The sequence below is a fragment of the Amblyraja radiata genome, chromosome 34 (genome assembly GCF_010909765.2).
Source record: "Amblyraja radiata isolate CabotCenter1 chromosome 34, sAmbRad1.1.pri, whole genome shotgun sequence".
NCBI lineage: Eukaryota > Metazoa > Chordata > Chondrichthyes > Rajiformes > Rajidae > Amblyraja > Amblyraja radiata.
Window position 1 is genome coordinate 19,986,432 of NC_045989.1, and position 20,689 is coordinate 20,007,120.

The 20,689-nt window shown below is 45.0% G+C and overlaps 1 protein-coding gene across 1 annotated transcript; it reads right to left on the minus strand.

The window, feature by feature from the left end:
• Window positions 1–266: 266 nt before the first annotated feature.
• gldn (gliomedin) lies at window positions 267–20,439 on the minus strand. Its single transcript, XM_033050390.1, has 10 exons — window positions 20,006–20,439; window positions 8,618–8,669; window positions 6,328–6,354; window positions 6,131–6,229; window positions 4,951–5,106; window positions 4,192–4,308; window positions 3,751–3,837; window positions 3,539–3,664; window positions 2,021–2,174; window positions 267–1,006 (listed from the first exon to the last, which is right to left on the minus strand). Exons 1-10 carry the CDS (start codon window positions 20,324–20,326, stop codon window positions 535–537), a joined length of 1,611 nt encoding a protein of 536 aa, XP_032906281.1. The 5' UTR covers window positions 20,327–20,439; the 3' UTR covers window positions 267–534.
• Between the last annotated feature and the right edge of the window lie 250 nt (window positions 20,440–20,689).

A 20,689-nucleotide genomic window follows, 5' to 3' on the forward strand; every position in this document is an offset into this window, starting at 1 on the left:
AAAACATAGGAGCAGAATTAGGCCAATCGGCCCATCAAGTCTAATCCTGCATATCTACTGTGTATAATTCTAGTTGTGCAATGTCCCATGTTTAAAAAAAAAAAGCATATCGCCACTATTCTAACCTATTCCAAATAAATACCATGATCATAAATTATCTGATATCAACATATACATCCAGGAACCATGTTTGAAATGGTAGTTAAGAAAAATACTTTACTAATCCCTTATCAAGCAGCATCATACAGCTGTTACACTAACCGATAGTTGATCCATTGAACATTTTATTAACCACTGATATAAACAGCATTAATCACATAATGTTGAATTATAGAACATTAAAAGGTGTAAAAGTGACAATTAACAATTTGTACATGGTGCTGAAATATTAAAAATGTTAGATATTTTGTGCAAATGTCAAAAATATTTAAACATTGTATTATTATGGCATTAGGGGAAATTATTTACCTTGTGAAAATCTCCTTAGTAGCTACGCCAGTTAACACGTGCACAAATTATTGCAATCACCTGCATTTATTCAGCTGGTAAAAACTGTAGACCATACGTTCTTAAGTAGCCATTTTCCCATGTATGCACTTGATGATCATGTGGATTGTATGATATCATTGTAAGCATATCATTTGATGATCTTAAATCAAAATTTACATCAAGTTGCTTTTCTTTCAACAAATCAAATGCAAAAACTACTTTGGAGTCGGTGGTGTCTGTGAGGTAGAGAATGCTACGTGCAATGAATGCATTTCCTGCCTTTGATTTGGGGTAAGTGGTGTTAATATTCTGAATTATGGCAAATGATTTTTCATCGCTCTCAATCTGGCCAACCACAATGTTTTCGTCGTGACTAGAAGCATAGATTATCCAAAGCCCACTTTTGTCTGCAGATAAATCAAAATAAGTCTTTGCGTTTTGAAAGAGATAGTTGCGATTGTTGTGCAAAGCATTGTCCATTTTCATACGCTGGACCTGTTTCCCATCCAGAGGAAATCTAAACCAAACATCAGGAAACGTAAGTACAATTGCATGCTTCACCATTATTTTCTGAAATCTTTGTGCAAGTTGGAGTCATACAGCACGGAAACAGGCCCCACCTGCCCGCACTTGGCCCTTATCCCTCTAAAGCTTTCCTATCCAACTACCTGTCCAAATGTCTTTTAAATGTTGGGGTTTTTTTTCTTTCTTTCCCCCAAACTTCCATCAGCTCTTCTGGTGAATAAAGACTAACCACATGTATTAAAGAATCATACGGTGCCAGAGACCCGAGTTCATTCCTGACCAACCATGCTCTCTGTGGAGTTTGTATGTTCTCTCTGTGACATGTGGGTTTTCTCCAGGTGCTCAAGTTTCCACCCACATTTCAATCACGTGCAGGTTTGTAGATTAATTGGCTTCTGTAACACTTGCCCTTAGTGTGTAATATGCAACAGCGATATAACAGAAATAGTGTATGGGTGATCAGTGGATCCGATGGGATGAAGGGCCCGTTTCCAGACTGTTTCTCTAAACTGTAATTTGTACCGACAATAGAACAATGAAGTTCTTACTTGCTGCTTAACTGGCTCCTTAATCGAATAACAGATAAATATAATAATCAATAATTCCATAAATTATTAACCACAATAATGCATCTCTTTAAAGGCAGCAGGCCGTAGGGATCCAGACACCAATGAACACATTTACTGATCATTTAGAAACAAGGAATGGCAGATGATGGTTTACAAAAAAAAAGACAAAAGTGCTGGAGTAACTCAACTGGTCAGGCAGCATCTCTGGAGAGCATGGATATGTGACATTTCGGATTGGGGCCCTTCAGACTGAGGTGGCTTTTTGGATCAGGACCCTCAATGTAGAAGCTTAGTTCAGTCTGAAGAAGGATCTTAACTTGAAATGTCACCTATTCATGTTCTCTGAAGATGCTGCTAATCACTGTTATTCCAGCATTTTGTCTTTTTACTGCTCATTTTGTGCTCTGTTTTAGAAAATTACAATGAAGTGCACTCACTTTATAATATTATCTGATCCTCCTTTGTGATAATAAATGGAGCCGTTGTACACCGCATGTCCACAGCCATGGAAGAAGTATGGCAATGTTATTGTTTTGAAGTTACTTCCATTCTTGAGTGCTTCTAAATTTTCATACTCCTTTATTGTCAGTCCTAGAAATAAAATGTCAAAATGCCTTGATGATGGTGTTCAAAGTAAAGTGCATGTAAAACCAAAATATCTGCAAGAAGCAAGAGCATCAAAGACTAAGATATCTACTGTGTACAACTTATAAACCAAAATACAAAGTGCTGGAGGAACTCAGCGGTCTGGCAGAATCTGTGGAGAGAACGGTCAGACAACATTTTGGGTTGGGACCCTTCTTCAGAATAACTTCCTGCAGTAGTTTATATTTTGCTCAAAATTCCAGCATCTGCAGTTTCTTTTGCGTCCTCTATCTTACAAAAACCAAGGTGTACAGGCAGGATGGAGAAGAGTTCCAAAGTTGTGGAGACAAAAAATAAGGTAACTGGTTCTGTCTTCACTAAGGAAGAGGAGGGAGGAACCGAAGGAAATCCACATTAGTCAGGAAATGGTGTTAGGTAAACTGTTTGGACTGAAGGCAGATAAATCCCCAGGGCATGTTAGTCTGCATCCCAGAGTAGTCAAGGAGGTGGCCCTAGAAACTGTGCATGCATTGGTGATCTTTTTCCAATGTTCTATAGACTCTGGATCAGTTCCTGTGGACTGGAAGGTAGCTAATGTAACCCCACTTTTTAAAAAGGAGGGAGAATTATAGGCCAATTGGCCTGACATTGGTAGTGGGGAAAATGCTTGAGTCGATTATTAAAAATGTAATAACAGCGCATTTGGAAAGCAGTGACAGGATCAATCAAAGTCAGCATGGATTTATGAAGGGGAAATCATGCTTGACTAATCTGGAATTTTTTGAGGATGTAACAAGTAGAATCGATAAGGGAGAGCCAGTTGGTGTTGAGTCGAGACATTTCGGGTCAAGAATGTGTCTGAAGCAGGGTCGTGACCCGAAACATCACCCATTCCTTCTCCAGAGATGCCACCTGTCCTGCTGCACCACTCCAGTATGTTGTGCCTACTAACAGGACAATGTCAGACTGAAGCCAATCACTGAATCAGTTGCACCTCACCAAAGGAATGTTATCCATTCCAACTTTACAAAGAAAAATAGGTTCATTCTTGGAGAGGGGTTGAGTTGAGGGCTCGTGTGACTGTATAGAGAGGATTGGTACAAGCCGAAGGCCTTTGGTCAACAGAGGCCCGTAATTAGTGCTTGGGACATCCTTGGTACCTATGAACTGTCGGTTGCTGACTGGGGAAGTGTTTATTCAGCAAAGTATTGAGAACTATAAATTAACTTTATTCTTAACTGAAAGTTGTCCTCCGAATGCCTGATTTTGGATGATCAACCATGATTATATTGAATGGCAGTGCAGGCTCAGTGGGGCGAATGGCCTACTCCTTCTGAATGCAACCGAGCACAGTGAAAAGCAAAACCAACCTGAGAAGTGCTCAACAATCCAAATCTGTTCACTGTGTTTCATCGCGTGGTCTTTCATCCATGCTCCAAATGTGTTTTCTATCTTTGTCACATTGTTAGGGTCATCCACTGATTTGATGACACGTCCTATTAAGAGATGTTGCCCAAATGTTAATGCAAAAGTATCACAATCCAATACCATAAATAAGGCCAAAATGGAGGGGAACTCGTACCAGCTTTCTTTGTAAACGAGCTCTGTATTTTCTGCGCAGATGTTCTTCTGATTAAAGTATCATCGTTCGGTTCAGCATGGGCTTTACCTAAATTTGAACACAATCGTGTCAAGGTCGTATCAAACATTGCGTTGTAGCGGCACCAAACATGGTGAATAAACAGTTGGTTTATTCAGGTGTTACATGTAAGTTTGGTCCACTAACGTTATTGTCATTGCTGCTGTAGCTGAGCGAGGGTGTTGTCTCGAGCTCAGCTACCTGTTGACTGGGTGATCTCAAGGTGAGATATGCTAATGTAGCAGGCCACTCCCCTTAGCCCCTGACGTGACGTGACAGCCTTCGTAACTACTGACGAGGGTTCGACCATAAGTGGTCTGTGTATCAGCTGACGCCACAGGGCGCCACATTCCCATGGGAGGTCCAAATTCAAAGGTCCATTACCGTGGCTGACCAGGTTCTGCTGTTTTCGGGACTTCCCTCTGGAACCTGGAGGACCAGGGGGTCCAGCTGGGCCCGGAGACCCTGGTTGTCCAGGCGGGCCGGTGGGACCTCTCTGACCTGACGGAGAAAGAGACACACAGAGAAATGTAAATCTATCAGAAACAGTTCACTGACAGTCATGGTGCTGTACAGCACAGAAAGTGGCCCTTCAGCCCACCTTGTCCATGCCGACCATGTTGGCGTACTAGGCTGGTCCCATTAGTGTGCATTTGGCCCAAATCTCTCTAAACCCTTCCTATCCACAGTGAAAAGCAAATATATAACAAACCTAAGAATTGCTCAACATTGTATCTGTACAAATGCCTTTTAAAAGTCGTTTATCTTGTCTATTTTTATAGTTTCTAATCTTTATACTTGCTTTTAAGATCTATACACACTGTGTGTGCTCGCAGAAATCTGTTGTATGACTGCTTATCAGTACATTGTCCTGGTTGTATGTTGAGCCACGTCAAAGAAGATTTTCTGTTACGACAGACAATAAAGTTTTCTGAATCTGAATCTGAATTGGTAAAGCTTCTAGAGCATCCTCTGGTAGCTCGTTCCAGATGCAGACTACCCTCTGGTTGCCTGAGATCCCTCTTAAATCTCTCACCCCTCATCTTAAGTGTATGCCCTGTGTGGCATCTTGGTCAGTATGGACGAGCTGGGCCGAAGGGCCTGTTTCTGTGCTATAGGACCGTATAGAAACATCATGGTTACCTTCTAAGATGATCTCATTATGAGGTTCTCCTTTCTCGCCTTTTGGTCCAGGAACACCCATAGGACCGGGTAACCCATCTGACCCAGGTGGGCCGGGCTCTCCTGTGTCACCCTTGGGTCCTGCCTCTCCCTGCTCCCCTCTCGGTCCAGGGGAGGCTGCGAATTGAAGAAGAGATCTTGCTTTAATGTGAATTCTAATCAGTTGATTACTTCATAATAGAAACAAGCAGTTATGGATATATAAAATATAAAATACGACTAAGAGCAGAAAGTGCTGGAGTAATTCAACGGGCCAGGCAGTACCTCTGGAGATAATGGATAGGTGAAGATTCGGGTCGGGATCCTTCATTCTTTAATGTTGTCTATCCATGTCCTCCAGAGATGCTGCCTGGACTGCTTGGTTTCTTGGTTTCGTGGTCCTCCAAAATATTCCATATGGAATTTAAACTGGAGGTGGTGGAGGGAGGACTTAAGCCAGAAAGGGTTTTTGGGAAGAAAGAGCTACCCTACTTGAGTTACTCCTGCTTTTGCTCAAGATTTCAGCATCTGCATTTCCTTACGTTTACATAAAATAAGACCATCTGCCTGCAGAATCCATACTTGCCACCTGGAGATAACTTTTCGTACTATAGGTTGGCACCGGCTGGAGAAAATGTGCCACCTTATTCCTTGGTCTCATTTTTATCGTCAGTAATAATCAATTTCAAGAGTCAAGAGCATTTTATTGTAATATGTCCCAAAACATTGCAATGAAATGCAATCCATAAAATTGTGAGGGGTATAGATGGAGTAAACAGTTGTGGAAATGTCAAAGCCAGAAGGATTGGCATTAAGGCCAAATATAAAGGTGATTTTTTTTTTTTTTTTTTTTAGATTTTAAAGGCAAGTTTATTTTTCCATGCCAAGGGTGGTGAGTGTCTGGAACATGCTGCCAGGGTTGGTGGTGGCGGCAGATACAACAGTAATGTTTAAGAGACATAGATAGGCAGATGGATATGTAAGTTATGGGGGATATGGATCATGTGTAGGCAGAGGAGATTAATTCAACTTGGCATTATGTTCAGCACAGACATTGTGGGCCGAAGGGCCTGCTCCTGCACTGTTCTATGTTCCATGTTCATTACAACTGAAGAGGGTGATGATTCTGTGGAGGAATTCCGAAACGTAAAACACCGTCTACCTTTCCGAGCTCGCTTGCCTTCCTTCCCAGGTGGTCCAGGAAGTCCAATGAGTCCATCTGAACCATTCAATCCAGGTGGACCATCCAAACCAGGGGGACCTACAGACACAGATCAATGCATCAGTCCAAAATCAATGGAGGGGCAAATACTTGTCAGAATTCTTTGAGGTTTGAAAGGAGAGTATTGATGAACTTACCTGGAGATCCAACTGGTCCCGGTGGCCCTGTATAATTTGGGGGGGAAAGAAAGAGATTACAGCGTGTGTTAAAATGTGAGAATATCATGGTTACCGTTTAATTGTAGGGAAGGTGGAGAAGGATGGGGTATATCTCTGTTTAGGAAGGAACTATAGATGCTGGTTTACACTGAAGATGGACACAAAATACTGGAGTAACTTGGCTCAGGCAGCATCTCTGGAGAAAAGGACTAGCTGACGATTTGGGTCAAGACCCTTCTTCATAATGAAGATGAGTGCCGACCCGAAACGTCACCTATTCCTCTTCCCCAGAGCTGCTGCCTGACCCGCTGAGTTACTCCAGCATTTTATGTTTATCTCTGGGGATTATCTCTGGTGGGGTGAGAACAGGATTGTCCTGGGGCAAAACAGATACAATTGCAGCTTTTTTAAAAGCCTTTGGACACACAAATGGACAGGCTTGGAGGGATATGGGCCAAATGACAACATATATGCCAACTTGCTTGGCATGGGCAAGGTGAGCTGAAGGGCCCTGTTTGGCCTAATGACTTTATAAACTCATCTGATCAATGAGGGAGGTGCAGCCATGGAGATGAAAATGGTTGGTTTCTGCACAAAAGCTTTGAAATAGAGGCACTTGGAGGCTGAGAACAGATGAGAGAATGCAAGAGTGGCGGGGTGGGGGGTGGACCTTGAACTTGCCCAGCAGGTCAGGCAGCGCTGATAGGAAAGGATAGAAACCGAGACTTTATCGCAGGGAGTGTTTTGCCTCATTCTAATGCGAATGGAAAACGCTGCAGAATTCAACAATGATCCCTCAAGCTGCAACATGCCCAGGCATTGTTTCTCATGCTTTATGACAGCTCTCGTTATAACGGCACGGGAGTCTGCATGGAGGTGCGAGGAGAAGTGGGATGGGGAATTAAAGCGGCAAGACTCAGGAAACTCTGGAGACACGAGAAACTGCAGGTGGCAGTTTACAAAACAAAAGTGCACAGCACTGGAGTAATTTAGCGTACAGGCATCAAGAACCAAAGGGCATAAGTTTAAGGTGAGAAAGGGAAAAAGGAGCCTAAGTGACAACTTTTTCACTCAGAAGTAGGTGGGTATATGGAATGAACTGCCAGAGGAGGTAGATAAGGCAGGTACAATAACAACTTGGACAGGTACATGGACAGGAAAGGTATAGAGGGGTATGGGCCAAACCCAGTGAAGTGGAACTAGCTTGGGTGTGGCATTTTGATCGGCATGAATCACTTGGGTTGAAGGGCCTGTTTCCGTGCTGCATGACTCTTAACATGACCCCTCACGATTTAAGAGAACAACATTCAAATATAGATTCTAGGTCACTGATATTTGACCTCCCAAATTCAGCAGAATGTCAAATAACAAATAGAACATTGATACAGTATTGTTGCAACTTCAGTTCATCCTCACGCATCCACTTTCCCATCCGGGCAACAACCTTTCGAAATATCCTTTGCGCACATTTTTTTCCCCCCAGATTGCTGCCCCAATTCCCAATGCTGCCACTAAATCACACTGCACAAATATCCAATCCTTTTTCACAAGCAGAATAAATGAAACATATTAAATTATAGGGTCTCTGTAAATTGCCCCTAGTGTGGAGGGAGTGACTGTGAATATGGGATAACAGAAAACTAGTGTGAACAAATGATGGATGGGCAGCATGGACTCAGTGGGCCGAAGGACCTGTTTCCCTGCTGCATCTTTCATCAATCGATCAATTATCTCCAAACATCTCCATTTCCCCAGAAGCATTTCCATACTGCCTGTCCCACTGAGTTACTCCAGCATTTTGTGTCTACCTTCGATTTAAACCAGCATCTGCAGTTCTTTCCTATGCATTTCCATGATGAATACTATATTAAAAAATATATGATTGGAATAGCCATTGCTAGCCGTACAGTTTATCAGAGCTTCCGTGCATCAGTGCTGTTTACAGCAAGCTATGGAATAGCACATCAGCCAAGTCTCAATAACATTGACTTGCAATCTTGCAGGTTGCTACGGTAACCCTCACACAGTCCCATTCATGCTCACACACTACCCGGCCAATTTATGTGTAGTCCACAAGCAGCCTCGGAAACAACACGCTAAACTTAATTAGTATTAACACATTCTAAAATTAAATCGATTACGTCACAAATCCTGGGAACGACACATCACGTTCGTAGCCATGAGGAGCTGCTTACAGATAAGAAACGTTTAATATTCAATTTTTCAGTCTGATATCTCATGCAAAGTGGGGAACGTTTCAGAAACATACCTGTCAAGCATATCCCCTTTGTGCTGTTGCACAAGTCCACTAAGATTCGAACCTGTGGAAAAATGTAACCATGGTTATATTAAAAATGTCCCAAAAAATGTACATTATTTATTTGTCATGGCATGAGGGTGGCAGACACTGCCCGGTCCATCTCGTTCAATGGCACTGACCATTGAAGGGATCTACAGGATCTACCCACCATTGAAGGGACCTACAGGATCTACCCACCATTGAATGGATCTACAGGATCTACCCACCATTGAGGGGATCTACAGGATCTACCCACCATTGAAGGGATCTACAGGATCTACCCACCATTGAAGGGATGTACAGGATCTATCCACCATTGAAGGGATCTACAGGATCTACCCACCATTGAAGGGATCTACAGGATCTACCCACCATTGAGGGGATCTACAGGATCTACCCACCATTGGGGGATCTACAGGATCTACCCACCATTGAGGGATCTACGGTAGGCGCTGCCTCAAATAAAGGCAGCCGATATCACCACAAACCCACATCGCCCTGGCCACGCTCTCATCTCGCCATTACCATAAGAAGGACGATACAGGAGCCGGACAACCAAGACCTCCAGGTTCAAGAGTAGTTTCTTCTCAGCAACCATCAGGTTCTTGAACACTGCACACAACACTAACCTCAACAACTGTGATCTACCATGGACTTTGGTCTGGTTTTACAATGGAGTTTGGATTTGTGCTATTATGGTGAGTGACAATTAATTTAACATATTATTGATTATTAAACATTTATCTGTGTGTTCTTGAGTTAATGGGCCTGTAAGAGTTTCTTTGCTCCATTGCCGGAACATATGACAATTAAACACTCTTGAGTAGATTATCTGAAGCTCATGTCATAGAAGCAGAATTAGGCCATTCGGTCCATCAAGTCTACTCTACCATTCACGTGCTTTCTCCCATACTTTTCGGCACCCTCGCTAATCAAAAACCTGTCAATCTCCACTTAAAAAGTACCCAACGACTTGGCCTCCACAGCTGTCTGTCGCAATGAATTCCACAGATTCACCACCCTCTGACTAAAGATATTCCTCCTAATTTCCATTGTAAAGGTAAGTCCTTTTATTCTGTGGTCTTTTTAGCTCCTGAATATTTAAGGGATCTTTGTGCAGATGTAAATGTATTTGGCTTTGAAGCTATTAGCCACATTCTAAGGTTCCGAAAGGCATTTCATTTTATCATTCTGCTTTTGAATATATCAAAGGCAAACAGGACAAGAGTTTCCTTGCAACCTCTCCAGTTTTCTCGGCATGATTACCCTGACATCTGCATTGCGATTATATTCTCCATTTTCCAGTTGTTGGTGTGTCGTGGGTGCTGGAGTCACAGCTAGTAACTCATGGAGTTAGGTCTTGTAGGTGATGTCTCCTGGATGCAATGTGCATCACTTCCTTTAGTTCAGTGACCACCAATACTCTGCGATAGCCCGTACCTGCCAGGAGATCTTTGTGCAGTAAGATCTGTCTAATTTTTAATGGAAACATAGAAACATAGAAATTAGGTGCAGGAGTAGGCCATTCGGCCCTTCGAGCCTGCACCGCCATTCAATATGATCATGGCTGATCATCCAACTCAGTATCCCGTACCTGCCTTCTCTCCATACCATCTGATCCCCTTAGCCACAAGGGCCACATCTAACTCCCTCTTAAATATAGCCAATGAACTGGCCTCGACTACCCTCTGTGGCAGAGAGTTCCAGAGATTCACCACTCTCTGTGTGAAAAAAGTTCTTCTCATCTCGGTTTTAAAGGATTTCCCCCTTATCCTTAAGCTGTGACCCCTTGTCCTGGACTTCCCCAACATCGGGAGCAATCTTCCTGCATCTAGCCTGTCCAACCCCTTAAGAATTTTATAAGTTTCTATAAGATCCCCTCTCAATCTCCTAAATTCTAGAAAGTATAAACCAAGTCTATCCAGTCTTTCTTCATAAGACAGTCCTGACATCCCAGGAATCAGTCTGGTGAACCTTCTCTGCACACCCTCTATGGCAATAATGTCCTTCCTCAGATTTGGAGACCAAAACTGTACGCAATATTCCAGGTGTGGTCTCACCAAGACCCTGTACAACTGCAGTAGAACCTCCCTGCTCCTATACTCAAATCCATTTGCTATGAAAGCTAACATACCATTCGCTTTCTTCACTGCCTGCTGCACCTGCATGCTCGGTAAGCTCCGGAGCGCTTTGGTCGCCGACTTCCAACATCACGGAGCTGTGGCTGCGGGCGTCCGGCCGCGGGCGGCGCTGGATTTGGATTTGGAGCGCCGCAGAGCCAGAGATCGAGTTCGCCGGGGTCGGAGCTCCAGCCGGCGCGGCCAGAGGACTACGAGTGCCGCGGTCTCCGGTCTCCGGGGAGGGGACAGCCGCTCCAGACTTTTCCAAGCCGCTGAGGAATGTTTCACCCGACGCCGATGTTTCATCTTTACGGCAAGAGGGCCCTGAAAATCATCGGACTGGCTGCACGGCCACAGATGGGCCCTGACCTCGGGATGTTTCACAGAGGAAGAGGACTTAACTTTCTGGTGCCTTTCCCCCGCAGTGGAAATGTTTTGATTCTGCTGTGGGGGGATGTTTGTGTTGAACTCTGTAATATGTTGTGTCCATTTTTATTCATTTTTTTTATAAACCTTTTTCTATGGTTTGCAATGGAACTTATTATTATTTAAATTATGTGAAGCGCTTTGGGGTCAATGCAAATTGACTTAAAATGCGCTATATAAATAAAGTTTACTTACTTACTTACTTACTGCATGCCTACTTTCAATGACTGGTGTACCATGACACCCAGGTCTCGCTGCATCTCCCCTTTTCCTAGTCGGCCACCATTTAGATAATAGTCTGCTTTCCTGTTTTTGCCACCAAAATGGATAACCTCACATTTATGGAAGTGGAACAAAGTTTCAATTTTTGGTAACTAACTAAAAAAAAAAAAACTTTTTTAAAAATCCCTCTCTTCCCTCTGCTCCACCTGATGTGCACCCATTTTTTGTCCAATCCCACCCACCCTTTCCCTTCCCCTCCCTACCCCCATTTTCTTCTACCGACATCTCTTCATCCAGCTTCACAATCACTCCTCCTTATCTCACACTTCTTGTCTTTTCATCTCTGGCCTCTGACTGTCCAGCAATGCGTTAGTCGGCAGGGATCACGCTAGGACCAGCAACAGGTGACTGAGTAAGAGGGTGAAGTTGACCCCGATCTGAAGGGGAGAAGAGTGCACTTGTAGGACCATTCGTGACCCACCTCCTGAAGAAGCTCCCGGGAAAAAACTATGGTCCCTAAGTCTGAGGTTGATCTGAGGATTAGCCCCCTCATCTGTATCCACCTATCACTTGTCTGACTTTGTCCCATTCTGTCCCCCCCCCCTCCCACCCCCCACCCCGCCCACCTCTCTTGTACATTCTTTAAATAAACTTAACAATTGTGAGATTTTATACTTTCAGTTTACTTATATTATTTTCGTAAGCTTTTTAAAAGATTTGGAGTGTTTCTGAATGTCAGAAGCATTCAGTCTTTTGTCAGTTTTGTTGAGCCAGCTAAACAGGGGATATGTTAAGCCATGTTTCAGTTTTGACGTAAATCTTCCGAAATAACTCTAGGCCTGTTTCCGCACTGTATCTCTGATGTCTAAAGACTCTTTAATTGATTCAGGGTCACTGTTGCTCCAAATAGCTGTTTCTAATTCCAGATTTATCAATTGAATTAATTAATTTGAATTCCCCAACTAATTTGTTGGGGTTATGTTCTCTTCGCCTCTCATCTTTTGTCAAAGAATCTGAATCTTTCAGTCAATTATTTAATGTTCATGATACAGATCCAGTATTGTGTCCAATCCTGTTTGAACATTATCATTGAATTAGTTCCCACCAAACGTTCATGTAATATGTTCCTAATCACAGTACCTTGCTTCTTCATGTGGTTCCTTTGGCAGTCGCAGAAACTGTGCATATTCTGCCAATCCGAATCATCTCCCCCTGTAGATAGATGCTCCTCTTCCAATCTGGGAAACTTCTGTCCCGCTGAGTTACTCCAGCATTTTGTGTCTAGCTTCGATTTAAACCAGCATCTGCAGTTCCTTCCTACACATTTTGTCCGCTCCACTGCGAATTCTCCTCAAGATATGTCTACTTTGAAAAAGTTCTCCTCCTCTCCAGGACGAGAGTTCAGCAGCATCTTCTCTCATCGCTCCCCCTTTGTGACATTTTATCTCTGTACCGCCCTCTCCCCTGATATCTGTCTGAAGAAGGGTCTCGACCCCAAACGTCACCCATTCCTTCTCTCCAGAGATGCTGCCTGTCCCGCCGAGTCACTCCAGCATTTTGTGCCTATCTTCGATGTAAACCACCATCTGTAGTTCTTTCCTACACAAACTCTGTAGGAGTTCCTCAATCTCCTTCCTCTCCCTGTTCAATGATGAACACCATTGGCCTCCGACAGATGAAGCTAACTCTGATCTTCAAGGTCTTGACCTCCTTCCTACATTGTCATGCTTTGCCTTAGACGATAATACATCCTTGAATAAAGCTGAAGGTACCACACTTCACAACTCAAAGGGGTCCAGCATAGAAGGGGCAGGTAGGTCGGCATGGAAGAGTTTAGTTTAGTTTAGCGGTACAGCGTGGAAACAAGCCGTGGACCATCGATCACCTGTACACAAGTTATCAACATTTTGCATCCTACACACTAGGACGTAACAGAAGCCAATTAATCTACAAACCTGCCCGTCTTTGGAATGTGGAAGAAAACCGGAGCACCCGGAGAAAACCCACACGGTCACAGGGAGAATGTGCAAACTCCACACAGGCAGCACCTGAAGTCAGGATTGAAACCAGGTGTCTGGTGCTGTGAGGCAGCAACTCTATCACTGCACCACTGGGCCAAAGGACATGTTTCTGTGCTGTAGCACTCGATGACTCTCGTGAATTATCTAGTTAAATTCCTTCTCCAACCCAAGTTGTATTATTCATGTGAACTATCATACTTGTTCTTCAATAAACCTTTTGTTTTGCTCATGCAGTTTTCCTGCCAACTATTTGATGTATTATTTTGACTTGTTCTTTGTTTAGAAATGCAAGATTTAATACTTGCCAGTTGCAATGGTTTGAACAGTTTAAGTGGGCATAGTCTTCACTAGGTACATTGAGAGTATATATTGAACTAAAACCTGATGAATTGCCTTGACAGGGAACAATCTTTTCCATTCCCTTTATAGTGATTTACGTGCACTTGAGGAACTTTTGAGAATAATTTATTTGTTGTAAACCATACTGCACTTCAAAGTATTCTCAGTTGGAATCTAACTTCCTAAGTTGAGTCTAGGTTAGAGGTACTTGGAAACAGGCTCTTCGGCGAACCAAGTCCATGCTGACCATTGATCACCAGTTCGCAGTAGTTCTATATGATCCTACTTTCACATCCACTCCCTGCACACTAGGGGCAATATACTCGGCTTGTACTCGCTAGAATTCAGAAGATTGAGGGGGGATCTTATAGAAACTTATAAAATTCTTAAGGGGTTGGACAGGCTAGATGCAGGAAGATTATTCCCGATGTTGGGGAAGTCCAGAACTAGGGGTCATAGTTTAAGGATAAGAGGGAAGTCTTTTAGGACTGAGATGAGAAAATCATTTTTTACACAGAGAGTGGTGAATCTCTGGAATTCTCTGCCACAGAAGGTAGTTGAGGCCAGTTCATTGGCTATATTTAAGAGGGAGTTAGATGTGGCCCTTGTGGCTAAAGGGATAAGGGGGTATGGAGAGAAGGCAGGTACAGGATACTTAGTTGGATGATCAGCCATGATCATATCGAATGGCGGTGCAGGCTCGAAGGGCCGAATGGCCTACTCCTGCACCTATTTTCTATGTTTCTATACACAGGTTAATGAACCTACAAATCCGCACGTCTTTGGGATATGGGCGGAAACAGGACTAGTGGCGCCGTTGTAGAGTTGCTGCTTCACAACGCCAGAGACCCAGGTTCGATCCTGACCTCGGGTTATCCCTGTGGATTTCCTTCGGGTCCTCCGATTTCCTCCCACATCCCAAAGCAGTGTGATTTGTAGGTTAAATGACCTCTGTAAATAGCCCCCTAGCGTGTAGTAGGGAGTGAGAAAATCATACAACATAGAGCTAGTGTGAATGGGTGATCGATGGTCAGTGTGGAGTCGATGGGCCGAAGGGCCTGCTGCCATGTTGTACCCGAATGAACAACCCCTCATTCTCTCCACCTCTGCTGTACAAGATGCACTGAGAAAGGTGAATGAGCACAAAGCTGCCGGCCCCAATGGCATCCCTGGCCGGGTGCTTAGGGCATGTGCTGGACAACTATCCCCAGTCTTCACCGACATTTTCAATCTCTCACTGGCCCAGGGTGTTGTCCCCACTTGCCTCAAGACATCAACCATCGTGCCAGTGCCCAAACAGTCAGCCACAGGGAGTCTCAACGATTTCCGCCCAGTGGCACTCACCCCTGTCATTGCTAAGCGCTTTGAGCGGCTGATCTTGGCTCACCTCAAAGCCAGCCTCCCCCCACACTGGACCCCCATCAGTTTGCCTACCGGGCCAACAGGTCTACAGAGGACGCCATATCGGCGGCTCTACACTCTGCCCTGACCCACCTGGACAACAACAACTCCTACATCAGGTTGCTGTTCATTGATTTCAGCTCTGCCTTTAACACTGTCATCCCCGCCAGCTTGATCACCAAACTCAGCGGACTTGGCATCTCCACTTCCCTCTGCAACTGGACACTGGATTTCCTCGCCAACAGACCACAGTCTGTTAGGGTCAACAACCTCACCTCCTCCACTATAACACGGAACACCGGCGTGCCACAGGGCTGTGTGCTCAGCCCTCTCCTCTACTCCCTCTTCACCACGACTGCATCCCTAAGTACGGATCCAACGCCATCATTAAGTTTGCTGACGACACCACGGTGGTAGGACTGATCAGTGACAAAGATGAGTCAGCCTACAGAGAGGAGGTCCAGCACCTGACAACCTGGTGTGCCAACAATAACCTCGTCCTCAACTCCAAGAAGACGAAGGAAATTATTGTCGACTTCAGGAAGGTCAGAGGAGGCAGTCATACCCCCATCCATATAAACGGGACTGAGGTGGAGCGCGTCTCCAGCTACAAATTCCTCGGGGTACATATCTCGGAGGATTTGTCTTGGTCCCTCAACACCTCCAAGCTGATCAAAAAGGCACAGCAGCGCCTTTACTTCCTGAGGAGGCTCAAGAAAGCCCACCTGTCCCCCCAGATCCTGACCAACTTCTACCGCTGTACCATCGAGAGCATCCTGACCACCTGCTTCACGGTATGGTACAGCAGCTGCACTGTTGCGGACAGGAAGGCACTACAACGGGTGGTGAAAACCGCGCAGCACATCATCGGTGCCCCGCTCCCTGCCATGGATGCCCTCCACCGAAAACGGTGTCTGAGACGGGCTGGGAAGATCATTAAAGACCCCTCCCACCCCAACCATGGACTGTTTGCCCTCCTCCCATCAGGGAGGCGGTACAGGAGCCTCAGGTCTCGTACCAGTAGGATGAGGAACAGCTTCTACAATTATACCATCACATTGCTGAACTCGGAGTCCCGCCGATAGATTTCTTCGGTCCCTCCGTCCCCATTGTTTAATTATTCTGTATTTTTGATTATTCTGTATCTTCTTTTTTTTAAATTTCTATATGCACCACTACTACGGACTGACACAAAACTGCATTTTGTTGTACCCATACTTAGTATTTGTGCATTAAAGTTGAATTGAATTGAATAAACTAAACTAAACTAAATTATCCAGTCAGTTGTTGCCGCAATATTCCGGAAAGTCACCAAGAATTCTCAGGGGAATATCAGAGATCGGGTGTACAGCCAAACAACTATGTCAACTTATAATGTTTTTAAGAAGGAACTGCAGATGCTGGAAAATCGAAGGTACACAAAAAAGCTGGAGAAACTCAGCGGGTGCAGCAGCATCTATGGAGCGAAGGAAATAGGCAACGTTTCGGCCCGAAACGTTGCCTATTTCCTTCGCTCCATAGATGCTGCTGCACCCGCTCAATGTCAACTTATAACTTTGTTTACACACTGATGAGCAATAACACGATGAATAATTAGTGCTGATTAGTAAGGGGGCCAAAGGTTACGGGGAGAAGGCAGGAGAATGGGGTTGAGAAGGAAAGATAGATGAGCCATGTTTGAATGGGGGGGGGGGGACTTGATGGGCCGAATGGCCTAATTCTGCTCCTGGGTCTAATGGAGTTGAACCATTGTCTTGGATAGTGTGGCTCCCACCAATGTTGGCACACGGGGGTGTGGAACCAATACAATCTTGGGTCACTAAATCACCCATATTAATGAATTAGTTAACATCGATTAAGCCAATGATATTCACCTGCTTTATCCATTACATTCCTTCTACAATAAAGTTAGGAGCGGGCATGTCCATGAATTGTTTCACACAGTGGAGATGCAACAAAAAACAAACTGCAGATGCTGGAAATGTGAACAAGACACAAAGTACTGGAGGGGCTCAGGGGGTCAGGCAGCATCTGTGGAGGATCCCATTTTGGTTTGGGACTATTCTTCTATTCACAGTGCCTCAGAAAATGAATCATTCCACCTCTGTGCATCAATACCTGGTCAACATTCAGGTAAGAGGAAGTGATATTTGCTTCACACAAGTAACACAAGCAAAGAACACATCCAATAGAGTGAGCTTGCTCCCTCCCCTTGACCATTAGCTATAGGAGCCGAGCAAGGCCACTCGGCCCATCGAGTTTGCTCTGTCATTCTATCGTGGCTGATCTATTTTTCCCTCTCAACCCCATTCTCCTGCCTTCTTCTTCTTTCGTGTGGCGTGCACAGCCTAAAGTTGTTGGACAACTTGTGCTATTTGATCTTCCGTTTGTGCACGTCAAGTTGATTGCATTAGTCGAAACAGGACGGACCACGTGAAGGTTGCAATCTTCCACCCCGTCCTGCCTTCACCCCATCACCTTTATAACCTTTGACATGCAACACTAACACTAACCCTTAGGATGAATAATATGCTCAAGGGATTCATTGTTGACCAGAAAGCAAACTGGATCAGCAGATGACAAGAACAGTTCATAATCTTTAGATTTTCATCATCAACTAGACGGAGATCTTTCACTCCACAAGTCCGTGCCAAATTACAGAGCATTCCCATCAGTTCATTCACCCGCCATTCCCTATTCTTTCCTCACTGAGCAATTAGTGTAGTTGAGATAGGCTGAAGCAGGCCCTTCAGCCCATCGTGTCCATGCCGACCAACAATTACCCGTACATTAGATTTATACTACACTCTATGTAGAAAAACCAATTAACCCAGCATCTGCAATTTCTTGTGATTACTTTATCGCAGAGAGTTCATTGTGCTCTCCGTCACTGCATTCAATTGGTATTTAAACAGCGCAGAGGCTTTCATCCCAACTTCTTCATCAATAGTCAATTATTGAGTTCAATGAATTAACCACATTCTAGAATAAAGTCTGAGCCTGGTTGCCAAGAAGCCCCCAGACTCTTGTAAACTCTGTTCATTTCACCGATGAACCTTACAGAAGGAAGCATCTGTCATTCCTGGCTCTGACCACCTAATATGTGACTTCAATCCCACACCAGTTGCCCTCTGAGATGACCACACATACCATTCCGTTCAAGGGCGAATAGGGATGGACATCAAATGCTGGGGTGGCCAGTAAACGCCCACATTTCATGAACAGAGTGAAACATTCTTATCTTGGTGAGGCCGCACTCGGGTTACTGTGTTAGTTTTGGTCCATGCTATAGATGCCATTTAAGCTGAGCGATTTGCGAGGATGTTGCCAGGTCTCTCAGCCCTGAGCTATAGGGAGAGGTTGGGCAGGCTAAGACTTTATTCCTTGGAGTGCAGAAGGCTGAGAGATGTATAAAATAATGAGGCCAATAGATAGGGTGAATGCAGTGTCTATTTTCCCCAGGGTTTGGGAATCAAGAATGAGAGGCCATTTGTTTAAGGTGAGAGGGGAAACTTTTTTACATGTGTTGAACGAACTGCCAGAGGAGGTAATTGAGGCAGGTACAACAACCACAGTTAAAAGACATTTGGACAGGTACATGGATAGGAAAGGTTTAGAGGGATATGGGCCATATGCAGGCAATTGGGACTAGTATAGATGAGGCACTTCGCATGGCATGGACCAGTTGGGCCGAAGGGCCTGTTTTTGTGCTGTATGACTCTACGATAATATTTACTAACTTGACCATCCAACCTTTATTCTTCATATCCTAGGATGTGACTAGGATTCCAGTCGGAAATTTTCTTAAAGTATTTTATACCCTGTTCTCTTCAATCTAATTCGAACTGGGAGTCAGAATTTAAACTCCAATCCCTCAGTTAAAATGGTGGAGGTGCCCCAGGGGCACAAAGGTGGAGGGGCGAGGAGTGGGACTTCGGCTCACTGGTCGACCAAGCAAGGCGATGGCTGGAGGCCCTGCAACAGCCTGGGGGATCGCCTGGATCGGGCAGCGTTCGCTCGTAAGGCCAAGCCCACTAGCTCTGAAAATGGCACCACTACCTGGCGCCTCTTGCATTCGGGCTCAGTGGACTATTTCTGTACACTTTGCTAATCGGGGATTGTGCTTGCGTGTGGTAATACTCTACTGGACTCTATGCAAGAAAATAATTTCACTGTGTGTTTGAAACCAGGAGACTTTTGCTTTAAAGTGTATGAAGGAACTGCAGATGCTGGTTTACACTGAAGATAGACACAAATTAGCGCAGTAACTCAGCAGGGCAGGCAGCAACTCTGGAGAGAAGGAAGGGATGGATGGCGTTTCGGGTCCAGACCCTTCTTCAGGCTGAGAGTCAGGGGAGAGGTATGGAAGGGTAAGGTGTGAAAACACAGATCAAAGGGGACGGTGATCCAGAACTAGGGGGTCACAGTTTAAGGATAAGGGGGAAGTATTTTAGGACCGAGATGAGAAAATCATTTTTTACACAGAGAGTGGTGAATCTGTGGAATTCTCTGCCACAGAAGGTAGTTGAGGCCAGTTCATTGGCTATATTTAAGAGGGAGTTAGATGTGGCCCTTGTGGCTAAAGGGATCAGGGGGTATGGAGAGAAGGCAGGTATGGGATACTGAGTTGGATTATCAGCCATGATCATATCGAATGGCGGTGCAGGCTCGAAGGGCCAAATGGCCTCCTCCTGCACCTATTTTCTAGGTTTCTATGTTTCTATGATCAAAGAAATGTAGAACGGTACATTGTTAGCCGAGGGGAAGGTGACAAGGAGGCATTCATTAATTCCTTTGTTTGAAAGGGTGCTGCAACTTGCTGTACTTACTGGGATCATTGAATAAGTCATCATCATGATGCTGTCCTCGGCTGCTCCCTGGGTCCCAGAGTTGTGTTGGCTTCGCCTATTCCGGTTCTTCTGCTCAGCCAGTTCACGGGCGTCCTGGGTTAGACTCGAGATAAGCTCCAGGGACCAGGTCCCGGACAGTTCCTCCAAGCGATTCTCCAACGCGTCCATCTGCGACCTGAGGTTGCCGGACTGTAGGAAGAGGTAGACCAGTCCGCCACAGTTCAACAGGGTGACCAAGAGTGTGCCCGAGACCAGCACCTTGCCACCTACTGAACCGCCCCTGTCGCCCTGCAGAGTCATCCCTCCTGCAGCCTCTGGGCAAGGAGAGGGAGAGGGTGACCTGAACCCCAGGCTGCTGAAACCCTCTGAGCCGAGAGCTGATGAGCTCAACCAGTGCTTCGGACCACGTTAGACTGGCACCTACTTTATATGCAGCTGCGCGCTTTCTGGCCAGTGTCGTGCGGGTGGAGGCTGTGTCTGAGCTGAGTTGCAAGCACTTCATTCATCCCTGAGTCACAGGCATGCCATTCAGTGCCCAGTCCCTGGCCCACTCCCCATAGTCTGCAGGGCAGGCAACCCGCCCTCTCTTGCCACTGATGTACTCTGCTTCACAACTGGGAGCGTTAAAGATTCTGCTTGCAGTAAACAGCTCCTCCAAGCATA

Coding starts and splice junctions, on each gene's coding strand:
- gldn (XM_033050390.1), bottom strand. CDS start 20,326: ATGACTCTGCAGGGCGACAGGGGCGGTTCAGTAGGTGGCAAGGTGCTG. Junction 6,355..8,617: donor AAAGGGGATATGCTTGACAG/GTATGTTTCTGA, acceptor CAAATTATACAG/GGCCACCGGGACCAGTTGGA. Junction 2,175..3,538: donor GATTGTTGAGCACTTCTCAG/GTTGGTTTTGCT, acceptor TTTTATTTCTAG/GACTGACAATAAAGGAGTAT.